General features: G+C 40.8%; 1 protein-coding gene across 1 annotated transcript; it reads left to right on the top strand.

Moving 5' to 3' along the window:
- Positions 1-804: 804 nt before the first annotated feature.
- LOC101846431 (methylsterol monooxygenase 1) lies at positions 805-14,530 on the top strand. Its single transcript, XM_005100598.3, has 8 exons — positions 805-1,063; positions 4,696-4,773; positions 5,797-5,868; positions 6,911-6,987; positions 8,167-8,293; positions 9,100-9,148; positions 10,268-10,426; positions 11,790-14,530. Exons 1-8 carry the CDS (start codon positions 902-904, stop codon positions 11,933-11,935), a joined length of 870 nt encoding a protein of 289 aa, XP_005100655.1. The 5' UTR covers positions 805-901; the 3' UTR covers positions 11,936-14,530.
- The last annotated feature ends 270 nt before the right edge of the window (positions 14,531-14,800 follow it).

The raw sequence follows: 14,800 nt of genomic DNA, 5'->3' as shown, positions 1-14,800 counted from the left end.
CTACGCATTAAAAATTTGCTTTTTAAAAAAACATGATTCAACACGGGCCGAGGGGAAAAAATATTTGGCATAGCAAAGGATTCTAGCCTGGGCTAACGTCCTTTTGAGCGCAACCTAAATTTCTCAACAGGAGCCGGGTCTCACAAAATCTTGCAACACACAACAATTTTCGACGGTTTTGGGGGCACAGGCCTAGATCTGAGGGTAGGCGCGCTAATCTCGACGTGGAACCGACGTTATGAAACTGGGCGGGCCCGTTGTCACTACTCGGGGAGCTGAGAAATCAGTCGATCATTCATTCAAAGCTTATGGCGGTTTGCCGTTTCCGAGGAATAGGGTTTCAGCTACTCTTCATTTGAAAGACCCTCTCACCGCATGCTGATAGCAAACTTAAGGGAGAAAGAGAAAGATCAGGTTTTAAAAGGGCTATTATTCCTATCCCCTTACGTGATCGGTATCACACACTGCGAAATTTATCTAGGTCGAGGGACATCGCACCATGGACAGCCAGCCAATCATTGATCAGAATTTATTCCAGCAAGGATTCCCTCAGTGACGCATAAATCAGCTGCTCTTCTGGTGATATAACAAGCTACCAAGTAGGACCTCGAAAAGATTTCATCAATTTATTACTTGAAGTGTTTGAAGCTATATTAGAATATACATTTTAACAAATTCTTGTTATTATTGGGTTTTTTAAAACTATTTCTGAGAAATATAGATATTTTCAGGAGAAAACCAACAATGATTATGTAAAAACGTTCACTGATTATTATTTTGCCACGACAACTCTGCGAATTAACTGGCAAGTGTGGGCTGAGCGAGAGTCTTCAGTTCAGTCAACCCTGACCCAACCCCTATTCTTTCAGTCTTTCAGTCGCTGGCATCACTGGCAGGCACCATGGAGAACGAAACCGTTGCTCAGTTTCTGAGGCCAGAGCAGTTTTTGGAGTACTTACCGGAAAATCCAATTAAAGAACAGTTTGCAGAAGCTTGGACTTACATGAACAAGCACTACACAAAGTTCCAAATCGCAACATGGGGTTCTCTCATCGTTCACGAGGTGAGAATGAGGAAACGTATAAAATTCCGTAGGCCCTCTATTCATTTTCCAATGTTTTTCTGAGTTTTGAGCTTTCTCATTACAGTCACCAGGATAAATGACGACCTTTGCTTGTTTTCAGGGTAAGATTGAAGAATACCGGACCAGCGGACTGACTTTGCCTATGTCTCAACCTTAGGAATTCATAATTTCCCCGTATTACATCTCTCTCAATGGAGAATCTCGGACCGGTAGATCTATTCATTAAAATTTTGTCAGGGGGGTCCCCCCTGAAACCCCCTCCCCCCTCCTCCACCCCAACCACCCGCCCCACTTTCTCGCGCAATAATGTACGAGTGGTCCGGTATTCTTCAATCTTCCCGTTTTCAGACTAAATCTTTGCCATGAACATAGACATTATTTATCTCCTGTTTAGAATGATTCCAAATGTGTTTACCACAGTCCCTAGCCAACAGCAGTATACGTGCCATTACGTGGGTTGAAATCCCACCCCGAGCTGCCGTATATTATATCTAGATTCTAGATCTATAGATCTATATCAATTTCAAAAGTTCTCTATTAAAGTCTAGGACTAGATCTAGATCTAGATTCTAGATCTAGGCTTAATCAAAGCAGGCACAAATAAATGAGAGGAATTCATATTTATGTCATAACAAGCGACTATTATGAAACACAGTAGAATAGAGGGTTATGGACATTAGGGTTGGATCGGCCTCGCAAAATTAGCGTCCGCGAGTAATGAACTACTCACTGGCACTACCAGCACACAGACAGGTAACGAACCGTCCGTTTGTGAAGAGTAGTTCGCTACTCGCTACACATCAGACAGAGACAACAGTTCGTTTAGCGAGCGAGCGGACGGGTGGACCTAGAGACACCGTGCATTCAAGCGGATGGACGGACGGGAGCGAATCCTTCCATTGCCTACAACTTACAACCCCCCGCCTCCCCAAAATTAATTAAAAAATCACCATCTTGCCTCACATTGTAGCTAGACGTTCATGGCGGAAATTTCCGCCCCCGGCCTTTGCGATAATTGGAACGTACACAGTGTGCCCCACGCACGAGGTGAAAGGTTACGCAGCCTCTCTCACTCCCTGTGGCACCGCTAGGCTAGTGGCTTGAAACATTAGGCCTAATTAACAACAATAGACGATGGGTCTAATCTCGTGTCGAGTATCTCGTCTGCTAGAGTTCGTCCGTTTGCCCGCCCGCCCAGTGAATAAAATTGTGGAGTGGACCAAAAAAACGAACTGGCTTGAGGTCCGCAGTCCGCTCGCTGAGGAGTCAAATTGTGGAGCGGACTAAAAAAGAACGAACTGTCTTGAGGTTCGCAGTTCGCTCTCATGGCCGTCCATTACCCGTTCACTCTGACTGAGTCCGCGAGTAATGAACCCGTCCGTCCGCTCGCCCCAACTCTAATGGACATGGTTTGGGGTAGGGGTTGGGCCAAGGTTAGTTCTAACCTTTCTCTATAGTATAGCCTAGTACTATTGTGTTTGTTGGGGTGGTTGCTCGTTCCGGAAGTTCTTCTCAAATAATTGTTAGGTTATTAGATTAGATTCTATTATCATTTTTATCATGTTGCGTTTCATTGAAAGGATACATTTTTACTACAGGTGTCATGTAGGCCTACTTCTCTGCTATTTGAAACGCAGTAGATCTACTACGTTCATGGCGCCCTGAATCATCCACCTTTGGCACAGAGAGGCACGACTAAAACACTACGGTTGCTCAAAGTGAATGAGGAAACAGCTCAAGAATAGGCCTACTCGCGTGAAAAATAATGCAGCGTGATCCGAATGCTACGGAGTTATGGAAGGGGAAGGCGGGCTCAGCGAAACAGCTATGTTCGACAAGGCCTTGCTCACTCAGGGTGCGGAACACGACTTTTGATCCTCTTTCCCTGTGCGGACCCGGAAATGCTTGACAATTTGAATATAAAAGTCGTTCGAAGAAACAAGTGAGAATGGTTAAAAGAAGGCCAAGGCAGGAAGACGGGTGGGAGGGGGTGAAAAAAAGAAGCAAAATAAGGGAAAAGTGTAGGGGGTGAAGTGAGCAAGATCATTCGTAAATTGCAAACTACATTCAGGGCACTGTGAACATGAGCCTGCAAACTACGTTCACTATGCTATGACTGTGTATTTTTGAAATATGGACTACATAAACTCAGGAGTTTACTAAAAGCCAGTGGTTGAGGAAGACTTCATAGAAATGCAAGCAACTTTACAAAGCACTTTTTAACAGAATAATTGGGATTTAAGTATTGTCAGTCAGTTTTATGACCGCATCTGGTAAATGCTGTTCAATTCAGTATCAAAATCCAAAGAAACGAGTGTTTTTCAATTATAGGCTGGACGATGATGATCTGTCTGGTAGGGCCTACAACCTAAAATTGCGAAATGCTGTGCCAGATCTACAAAATACCTGTTGAATCTCACCTGCCCCCCCCCCCCCCCCCAAAAAAAAAAACCACCAACAGACAACCCCACAAAAATGTTACACTCATTGATGTATTTTAACTCTGTATCTCCGGCAAGCCGCTCCCAGTGGCTCGTGGTCAGAACCACTCTGCCAGTGAGCAGCTGACAGTGGCTCTGGCACATTCCTTTACGACCACTTGGACATCAAATTACTTTTTGGCCATTGCCGAAAACAGGTCTCTTATACTGGAAGTTCATTCATTAGATGAAGAACTATCAAAATAGGTTTTTGCTAGTTTCGATTTAATGACTCTTTTATTGACGTTTTTATCATTTGTAGAGTTAACACCAAAAAGGGCCCTGGCGTAATGGGTTTACCCCCCTTGGAGATAAAGAGTTGAGGGATCATCATTGCCCTTTTCACCCTGGATCAGGATATAGGCCATATGAACAAACACTTTCCACCTTTCCCTATATAGATACTGGGCGAATCGCTTGATGACTTGATGTCACTATATGTCTTCCCACTTTTTTGTTCATCCATTTCCGTGACTTTTCTCCAGGTTTCACATGGGGGCTTCCCCTTGATCTTTTACCATTTGGGTTCCAGTCTAATCCTTTCCTTGCAGTGCAGCTGCTTGACTTCTTAAAAGTATGTCCAATCAGTCCAATCCATCGCCAACGCCTTCTTCCCGCCTCATCGCTGACTGGGCTCTGTCTTGTTTTTCTTAATATTTCCTCATTGGTGATCCTGTCTGTCCATCTGGTCCTCAGACACTTGTTCTAGAAAACCTGGATCCTCTTTATATATATATCATGTCTGAGATGCGTACCATGTCTCACATCCATACAACCGGACTGACTTCACATTTGATTTGAGTTAAAATTTTGGGATACAACTACCAAATTAAACAGACATGAAATAGCATGGCTTCCTTCTCCACAACTGCTGGTCAGTGAATAGTGCAAACAAGCACCGAAGAAATGGAAACGGACAGGGGTGCGGATCCAGTGTTTCTTTTAATGCCTGGATCTTAGTGGCACAGTGTGGGTAATGGCAGTCAGTAAGTTAATTTCAGGATTTGATACAAATGCTTAAAAGTTCAAATTGTGTTGGAGAAATTTTCAGGTGTATCTAATATCATGTCATTATTATCTCTGTATTTTACTTGCTTCATTGTTCTGGGGTTTTTTCCGCATTTGTTTCAGCTGGTGTATTTTGCTGCCTGCCTGCCGGGAATCCTGTTTCAGTTTATGCCTTTCATGCGCCGATTCAAAATCCAAGAGGTAAAATTAATGAAAAGTTTAAATAATTTTGAGTTCTTCTGGTTCATGAAAGTTGAAAAACATTCTATAAATATAGAAACTAAATGCTTTTGATTGCAGATCTGTATTAACTTACTGAACTATTGGTTCTATAGCTTTTAGATTATTATGATTATATCTGCTAGAAAAGTGCACACAATTATATTGGGAAATTTAAGAAGAAGAAAGCATTTTGTTGTTTTTTAAATAACGTTTAGGCTTAAACATTATAATTTGTGTGCAAAAATGCCGACTCAACTGAAATGTCGGGGCTCTCGTGGTCTAATACTAATACGGGATGCCCACTACAGCTGGATCGGGCCGATCGCCCATACACGTTTACGGTTTGTTTTTGAGGCGATCGAGTCGGACGATCGGCCCGATCAGCCGATCCCATCCGTAGTGGGCACCCCGTATCAGAGATATGGTCGCTTTTAAGGAACAAGTTGGCTAACCCAAATTTCGGGGGTTTCCAGAAATCTTGACCAACACCTAAAGTGGGCATTGCCCTACCTATAGGAGAAGTTTGGTTTCATTAGTGTGTATATTTGTTTGGTTATAGAGAAATCTGTCCTTGTCTTTTAAAGTGATGTGTGCCTCTCAGTCCAAAGTTCACTGGGCTGAAAACTACTCGGGAAGAGAACATGTTCTTCTCTAAAATTTTCTCCTTTGTCTTTTTTTCCTGTTCTCTAGGTTTGGTTTGCCTGCCATCTACTTTCCTCTTCACTCTCTCACCCCCTTTCCTCCCTTCCTTACTCCTGACTTTCTACTGTTACTCATGGCTCCTTACTGCCTTTCTGCTGTCTTTCAGCCTTACTTCAGATTTGTAAGGTAATATCTAGTATTCGAAATGTAAAATACTAAAATTCTAGGCTTGCAAAGCATCATTGAGTAGTAAAATGATTTTTGTCGTATGCACTGTGTGAACCCAAATGATGCAGAATAAAGAGGTAATATAAGTTTGAGAAGATCTTGACAATTCTGATACAAGGTTTGTGTCCACAGAATCGACCTGAGACGTTTGATGGCCAGTGGAAATGTTTCAAGCTCTTGATGTTCAATCACTTTTGCATTCAGGTAAAGTTAAGCATTTCTTTGTTTTGAAAAGATGTTACGTAGTATTAGTTTCAGCAAAAATTCAACATTTTTACAGCAAAATACCAGAGTTTCAAATTAAAGAAATATTCAAGCTGTACAATGTACCATGATACAGTTCTTGAAAAATGGAGGTTTTTTTTGTTGTTGTTGTTTTGCAAATGACGTCATGAAACAAACGACCTTATTAAACTCTTTTTGTCCCATTGCTGCGATAGTATGATACTGATAAAAGGCAATAATTTTATCTTTTGTATGTGCGGGCTGGGCAAAATGAAGGTTTTAAGTTGTCATGTTTACATCAACTAACCAGACTGTGGTGGGAGTTAATATTCTTGGCTGGAAGACCACAGTCCATACAGAATTTAAGAAGCTGTGATGTTGGTGGGAATACAAGGCAGCGCCCAGTGACAGGGCATTGTGTTTGATTGTGAACATATCAGGTGCACACCCAACAATAGTTGTCTGACACATCCAGAGTCTTTGACTGAAGGAAAAGCGTAATAAGTAGAATAAAGTGAATGATGACAACTTGGTCAAGTGTCTTGTCTTGACTGATAGTGATGTGTTCAGTTGGAATGAGTTGATTGAGGCTGATCATTGCTTTTTGGGAGGAGGTAGAGGGGTGAGGGAAGTGGAATTTGATGGGCTAAGCCTGACTCTTGTCCTTTGGGCACCCGGTTGAATCCATAGGAAAAGATGAATTACTCAACAGCGATGGGATTGCATTTAGGTGAAAGGATTGGGGGTGTTGCGACTCTGCTGAGACTGACTATTTATGATGCTTCGACTACATGGTACACATATGGTAACGAATCATTCCTTTTATGAGTCATCTTAAATACTTTTATTTCCACGTATTTGCTTTATTCCATAGTGGAAACCTTCCGTAGTATTGTAGGAAAACCCTTTCGGAGGTCTCTTGTGTTGATGATATTGTAACCAGTATGCCACTGTTCCAGATACCTCTGGCTACTACTACAGATGTCTGGGTTTTCATTATCTGTTTCTGTGTTTTTCTTAGCTTCCGCTGATTGCAGGCACATACGTCTTCACAGAGTTCTTCAACATCCCTTATGGCTGGGAGGAAATGCCAACATGGTGAGTGCTGGGTTCGGAGGTGGGGTGGGATGGGAAGTGCTAGATGTTTGTAAATGACAAAGTAAAAGATGGTGGCTAACACTTACTGGATATTTTCTATCTGAGACTTTGCATCCCTTATTGAGTCCCAAAAGCTGTGCAGAAACCACTGGTATGGCTGCCCCTTTCACAACTATATATCAGGTACAGTGTAGCTTGCTTATTATTTTGGTTAATTATAAAAGAGGGAGGGGAGAAGTTTGCTTTTCATTTTTGTTTTTCTGCAGCTCCCAAAGTGTTCATTCATTTGTAAGTGGGGTTTTTTTGTTTTGTTTATTTTATTTTAGATACCTAGTCTTGAATCTGACCCCCCGGGGCAGTGCCACTGACTGTAGTGTCTTTAGGCCATTCCCTAAAGGGGGACATTTCTCGTTCAAGCATAGTAGAATTGTAAATGGGCTGACTCATGTCACTCTCATAACTGTGCCTGATCTACAACAGGGAACTGCTGCTTTTTCTATCCTGATCCTTATTATTGTCCTTTTTTATCTCTACTTCTTTTGTATGTTTAAATCACTCTCTTGTGACCTGCTATTTTGGGGTGCCTTGATAGTGGAAGCAGACCTTGTGCTATTGAAGCTGGAGAGGTGAGCAGTCTAAGTCTGATTCCCTGTAAAGACTTCTCTGTTGACACCCACCCCTTGGCGCTCATATGACCTTATGCAGTTGCGACCGCCGTAAAACCCTCTACCATTAAAAAAAAAGTCTTAAATCTGGCTTAGGGAAGTTTGTATTGAACTGTTTATTCTTGTACCAGTAATAACCTCTCTTTAACCGTCGTGTTAATTGCCTATTCAGTCTATGGAGTTTTCCTTTGCTCTGACTAGAACTACAAACATCTATGATGTTGTAGAAATAACTGTAGGCTGTATCCTGTTGTGGTTTGTTGTTCTGATTAGAGCTAAAGTCTTGGCTGTGGTTGGAGGGTGTCAGTAGTAGGTCCTTTTTCTTTTTTTTTCCCCTCTGTTGCTATCGTTTGTCTGTTTTATTTTTTCCCTGGGCTAAGTAATTATTGTGTGGACACTATTCTTTGTACTTAAAATGCAAACAAATGACTGTTAATGTTTCGATTTGTTTTTTCCGTCCTCAAACTCGACTGTAATTGAGTTGTTGATTCATTCCTTTGTGTTTATTTGCCAGGTACAACCTTGCGTTGAGAGTGTTTGGCTGTGCGGTGATTGAGGACACTTGGCACTACTTCCTGCACTCTGCACTTCACGATAAACGTATCTACAAGCACATCCACAAGGTCCACCACCACTACCAGGTATATACCTAGTCATGTACTCCATGGTGTGACTTATGTGTGGTCGTACTATGTCAGTAGCAACACACCATGCTGTAAGCTTGTAAATATATACATATCTTGGAGTCCACAACACTATTCTGCAAGTGTGAAAATACCAGATCTTGTACTGCACATCATATTTCAACCATATATATATATATATATATATATATATATATATATAGAGAGAGAGAGAGAGAGAGAGAGAGAGAGAGAGAGAGAGAGAGAGAGAGAGAGAGAGAGAGAGAGAGAGAGAGAGAGAGAGAGAGAGAGAGAGAGAGAGAGAGAGAGAGAGAGAGAGATAGATAGATAGATAGATAGATAGATAGATATAGATATATATAGAGAGAGATAGATAGATAGATATAGATATAGATATAGATAGATAGATAATAGCTTCAGGCTCTTCAGACCATACAACAAATTTATGAATATTTTACTGTGCTCATATTTCCTCTTAAAGTTTGTGTTCCCTGTGTCAGTGGCAACATTTCAACTTGCCTGGCTTGTAGAACATGTGGAGTGTCCTTCTCTGTTGAAGTGCACACACTGTCTCTTTCTAATGAGTTTATTTATAAAGAGACCCTGTACATTTACGTGGATGACAATTTCTGATATCAGAGACAACCCCCCCCCCTATCCTGTGTTAAATCAGTGTATTTGAACAGACAGGTTTTTAACAAATTTATTTATTTTATGGTGGTTTTTAAAATTTGTTGTATGAATTGCTACTGTAGTGAGTTAACATGGTTTACATGTAATAAATTATACTTTCAATGTTTCAGTCTCCATTTGGCATGACAGCTGAGTATGCTCATCCTTTGGAAACTTTGAGTAAGTATGTTCATGTGTGTTTGACGAAATTGTGTCTGTCAAGGATTGTGATTTACTACTGTAGGCTACTTTTTGCAGGAATCTAATTTTAAAAGGCATAGGCAGGTAGAGAAACAATGTCTTGAATTTGAAATGTGCTCTCTGTAGATATAAGATTTGACAATTCTATTTGTAGTAGTGTATTTGATTAGGAAGTTGATGTGTTTAACAATACTTATAATGACAATGTTATTGTGCTTGTCCATGCTGGCTGCATTTATAGACTTTTGTTCGACTGGTCAGGGTAAGATTCCATCATTCGTCCCTTTTTAATATGGTATATGGCAGAGTCTTACACTAAATAGTCGATATGTGTCCCAGGGAAGTCAGTGTGCTCTTTGCACATTATCAAGCACAGAAAGGGCTCTTATCCTGTGATGAAATTGCAGTCAGTTGATGACGACATAGATTCTTTTTGGGAGGGGAGGGGGGGGGGGACTTGAGGTGCCTGGCTTGAGCATCAGTTAACAACATATGTGTTTTTCATACTAACATGATATATATGTACCAAACATATAATTTATAAATACCGAAAAGGATGTTTCAGTAGAGGTTTTACGGCGCTCGCAACTGCATTATGAGGTCATATGAGCGCCAATGGGTGGATGTCAACAGAGAAGTCATTACAGGGAATCAGGCTTACTCTGCTCACCTCTCTAGCTTCAACAGCACAAAGTCTGCTTCGACTATCAAGGCACCCCGGAAATAGCGGGTCTCAAGAGTGTGACAAACATACAAAAGAAGTAGGGGACAAAATGACGATAGTAAGGATTAGGAAAGAAAATGCAGCAGTTCCCTGTTGCAGTTCAGGCACTGTTATGAGCATGACATTTACAATTACAATCCTACTATGCATAAGAACATGGTTAATGTCCCCTACTTTGGGAATGGCCTAAAGACACTTCAGTCAGTACCATTGCCTGGGGGGGTGAAATAATCGCTGTTTGTTGTTTATAGGGACTGTAGGCGTTTAAATTTGTCTGGTGAAGACTGTGCAATTTTTAAAATATATATTTTGAGCGTTTTAGAGATTTCCTATCTAATCTTTTTATTCATCCTTGCTTCCCCCTCTCCCTCCAGTCCTGGGCATGGGATTTTTCATTGGCATCTTGCTCTTGGCCAACCACTTGATACTGCTCTGGGCCTGGGTCACCGTGCGTCTGTTTGAGACCATCGACGTTCACAGCGGCTACGACATCCCCTACCTGAACGTCTTCCACTTGATTCCTTTCTATGGAGGTGAGTCACATGGTTTGTGCATGGATGAAGGCTGGGTACTTTAGTGTGGTTTGTTCCTTCTTTCCTATCCAATATCAATATGGTCAGTTATATCTCTCCTCCTTCTTTTGTTTGTATGTTACTCTCTAGTAACACCTGTAAGCTTTGGCACTTATATAATCTATTTGTGTTGCAAATACTGTAAAAATCTTACAAAAACCGCAACTAAATGATTTGTTCAAGTTACGCTTACTCAGTTTGCACATGTCACCAAGTCTTATGGTGAGTTTTGTGTTTGTTGTGGTGTAACTGCCTGGAATGTGCTGTTTTCAATGCAGATGTGTTGGTTTAGTCACAGGTTGTAAGATTTGCCTTTCCTCTAAGCCACTGAGGGCAAATATCATACCTATGGGTTTTTTTTAAATCACTGGCAAGTAACAGTTATGGTAGATGTGCCATTCTACTTTCAGAATTTTTTGTTGCGTAACTGTCTCTGATATGTGATATCGGTTGGTTAAGGTAGTTACGTGAACCCTTTTGCTTTCTAATAATACTGGAAAGAGCTCTTTAGTATGAAAAGTGTTTTTATTTTGAATTTTGTGCCGTAGAATACCAGGGTACTGTTGTTATTCTAAATTTCAGTGGTTTCAGTAAACAAAAGTATTAGTTTTATGCTAAGTCAAAAGTGTCACTATTAGCGATGAGCTTAAAAAAGGTTTTGATGTCTTTGAAAAATTTGAGGTCTCTGACAGTGTGAATTTAATTCATGATTATGCAATACAGATAGAAATGAAGAATGTGCACCACTCAAGAGAATGACATATTATTTTATGTCCATATGTAGCATCATGAAAGGTCATTCTTTTTTGTTGAATGAATGTATATCTCTAGCTTTTCAAGGTTTCCTGGGATAGTAATACTCAAAACATGTATGATAAACAGACGAGTGCCTTCAGTAGAAATGTTTTGAATGTCCCTTGTTATGAGGAGTATATATTGTTTTGTATTAACCGAAGTCTACACAGTATCTTAAAGTTACTTTTATAACCAAATGTGACAGGTTTTACCTTTGTAAAGTTTTCTCCATTGTTTGTCGACATGTATATAATTTCAAATATCTTGTTCGACCATTGGTTTTCACAACTTACAGTGTTAGTGGGAGGCTGTCTGGCACTCTGAAGTGGTTTGCAATTTTTTTTTCTTATCAAATATCTTTGGTATTTATCTCTCCTCCTTTTCTTGCTATGTTACTTTGTAGTAACACCTAATCTTCTGCTCTTATATGATCCTTTTGTCTTACAACTGCAGTAAAACTTACTCTCAAAAAATAAATCTTCAACATTATCCACTCTTACAACTGACAATGTTATCTGTTTAATTTCAGGTGCCAAGTTCCACGACTTCCACCACTACAACTTCACAGGCAACTACTCCTCCACATTCACCTGGTGGGACAAAATCTTTGGCACTGACCGTCAGTTCAAGGAATACTACACCAAACTGGAGGGAAAGAAGAGCAAATCCCAGTAACTCTGTCCATCAGGCACGGAGAGGTCACATGACTTCCCCCTCGGCTGTTGTCTCAGCATTAGTAAATGGCTTGCCTTGGCCAAGCAAACGAAAGTGACAAAAAGAAGAAACAGAAGGGCTTCATAGACTACGGACAAATTTCCTTATCAGTCGGTCGCACATCATTTTTAAAAACTTAATTGAGTTTAATTGCCTTTGGATTGTGTGTATGGGGACGGAATCTTTTCCTTTGGTTCTCTCTATTTCTCCCTGCTGAGCTGAGTAGAGCTCCAGGTGGAGTCGGATGTTTCTGGGTATGCTCTGTGGCAGGATGGGGGATGGGGGCCGGTCGCTTCACTCCGGACACTCGGGGGTAGACTGGTGTGATGCTGTCAATCTCCCCTCTTCTACGTGTCTGTTACCCTTCACGCTCTGTTGAGACAGATGTGGTCAAGTGATTCTGTTGTCGGGCTGTAGGTGGCTCACACAGAGCAGGGCTGTGGTTCTGTTGCTGCGAGGTAGACCACCATTTTCTCCATTGTGCCTGAAAGTGTCCTGCCCTCGTCATTGGCCTGTCTTTCGTCTCAGAGTGGCCACCTCTTCATGCTGCAGAGCCTGGGAGCGCAGTCTTTGACGAGCCGTCCTTGTGATTTCTTCTAAATTCTGTCATCTTACATCTTTTCAGGGTCGCGGCTGGACATTTATTTATACCGCAGCTATTGTACATTGCAAAATGACCACCTTTTTGTATTATTTCTTTTTCCCTTGCCCTTTGTATTTGTTTTATCTCCTCATATTTCTGTGAATGAAATTCTTTCATCGTGAACTAGTGCAGGTTTGTGGACTGTTCTGTTCCAGGCTCTGTTCTATTGATGGAGAAAATCAAAAAGTGGTTGTCTGTAGACCTGACATATGTTGTTGGAGCCATGTTTTATTTTTATGTGTGACCCTCGGCTGATAGTGTGCCCGAGACTCCATCAGTGTGAGGAGATCACTTCCGAGTTGTATAAATGCCAGATGTTGAGGAAAGTTGTCTTGTGTTTTTCTTGATTGAATGTGTTGTCAGGAAAAGTGTAAGAGGAAATGACATTGTTTTTGTCTTACGTTGCATGGTTGTTGACTTTTGTTGTCGTTCTATGGAGTATGTGTTTGTCCAGAACACTAAGTCAGGTGTGTTGTGTCTGTATTGAGAATTTTGCCCTGAAGGTACTTGACATAGAGCTTTGATTTTGAATTGAATGCTTATGTACAACAGCCAGTCCTTCAACTATTTATTAATGATGTACAATCTTTGTTTGCTACTCTCTGTGGATTTTACTTTCATGTTGAGGAGGAGGAAATGGTCATTGGTTTTGCTGAAGCCAAAGATGAAGCGGTTGTTGTTGTTGTTGATGGTGTTGTCGTCAGTGAGAACTGATGCTAGAAATCTAGATCAAAATTGTTAGCCCGGTGGGTTTGAGATTAAACAGCTGGGAGGGGAGGAAGATCCAGTTTACCAATGTTGACTTTGCTTTTATATATATCTATTTCTTTATCTCTTGATTTAGCAACTCATATTCCTTGGAAGAATGTGCGAAAACTTTGTCAGTTTGTGAATTGACAAGCAATCTGATAGGAACTGAAAATTTTGTTGTTTCCTATGCACTGTTTGCTTGAGCAGCCTTGTTTCACAATGGGCTGGGGTTCGCACACGACAGGCGGTCTCGTGCAGAGGGAAAGTTTTTAGACTCTGAAGGTTTTGAACATTTTCAATGAATTTTCTTGTGTGTCTTTTTATCTGTCCCACCATGGGATGCTGCTTTATGTCCAGATTTTAAGTGTTGTTTCTTTTGTCAAGTGCGCGCCCCAGACTTTTATTTTGCAAGAATATTCAGAGTAAGCAGATTGTGATAGCGATTTAGAATTTTTAATCATCTGGTCAGAGCCAAAGAGATTTGTTGATCTGTGAAAGCAGGTGCAGTCAGCTTTTTTTTTTTTGTCATCTCGATGTTTTTTACCAAAATTGTGTTGAGATTCATTTTGCGTCTCTGTTTCAGGGAAGTCACACCAAAAAAAAAGCACTTATGATTGAGTTATGTTTCATTATTTGCGGGTTGGGTTTTGTTTTGTTGTTTTTGCTTTTTGGTTTTTTTTTGTCGTTCCTGAGATTGTTGTGGGTCACTGGGGCAGTGGTGTCAGCCATGACATGGTTTTGTGAAATAAGTCGGGGAAACTGACGGGGAAGAAAACCCTTGTGTGTCTGGCCCCAGGGACCCATCCACTCTGCACTATTTGTATCTCATTTTTTAAGTTGCCATAAACCCAGTGGCTTGTTTAGTAACAATATTTAATTGTTGTTGCTACGTTTGCTCAGATTGTTCATGTTTTCTTTGTGTTGGTTTTATTATTATGCAGGGGAGTTCACTGCAGCTGTAAAGGTTTTTTTTCTCTTTTTTTCCCCTTTCTTTTTAAAGTGTAGTGGGGGGGGGGGGGGGATAATGATTATTTTCCAAAGTTTCACTGACTTTATTTGATTTGTACATGTACTTATTTTTGGATCTTTATGTCATGCTTTGTTGTTTTTTAAGTGTCTATTGTGAGAACGGAAAAACATTAAACATGTGTGTAAAAACTCAACATTTTCACCTCATGATCTGCTTTTGTGGGTGTGTGCGTGCATACACGAGTACATATCGACTGTTAAGTGTAAGACTAGGTCATCGACTGTTAAGTGTAAGACTTGGTCATCAGCCGTTTTGAAAAGTGATGTATGTTAGTCTTGCAGTGGGTGGTTGCAGGGTGCTCTGGTGTGGTTTGCTCGTTCTTTGCTATCAAACATCTATCATCTTTCTCTCCCCTCCTTCTGTTTTGTGTTTGTTACTCTCTTGTAATTGTAACACTTCTAAT

This window comes from Aplysia californica, unplaced genomic scaffold, assembly GCF_000002075.1.
Source record: "Aplysia californica isolate F4 #8 unplaced genomic scaffold, AplCal3.0 scaffold00253, whole genome shotgun sequence".
Lineage (NCBI taxonomy): Eukaryota > Metazoa > Mollusca > Gastropoda > Aplysiida > Aplysiidae > Aplysia > Aplysia californica.
Note: the sequence above shows the minus strand (reverse complement) of the source record. Positions and strands in the feature narration are given on the sequence as shown.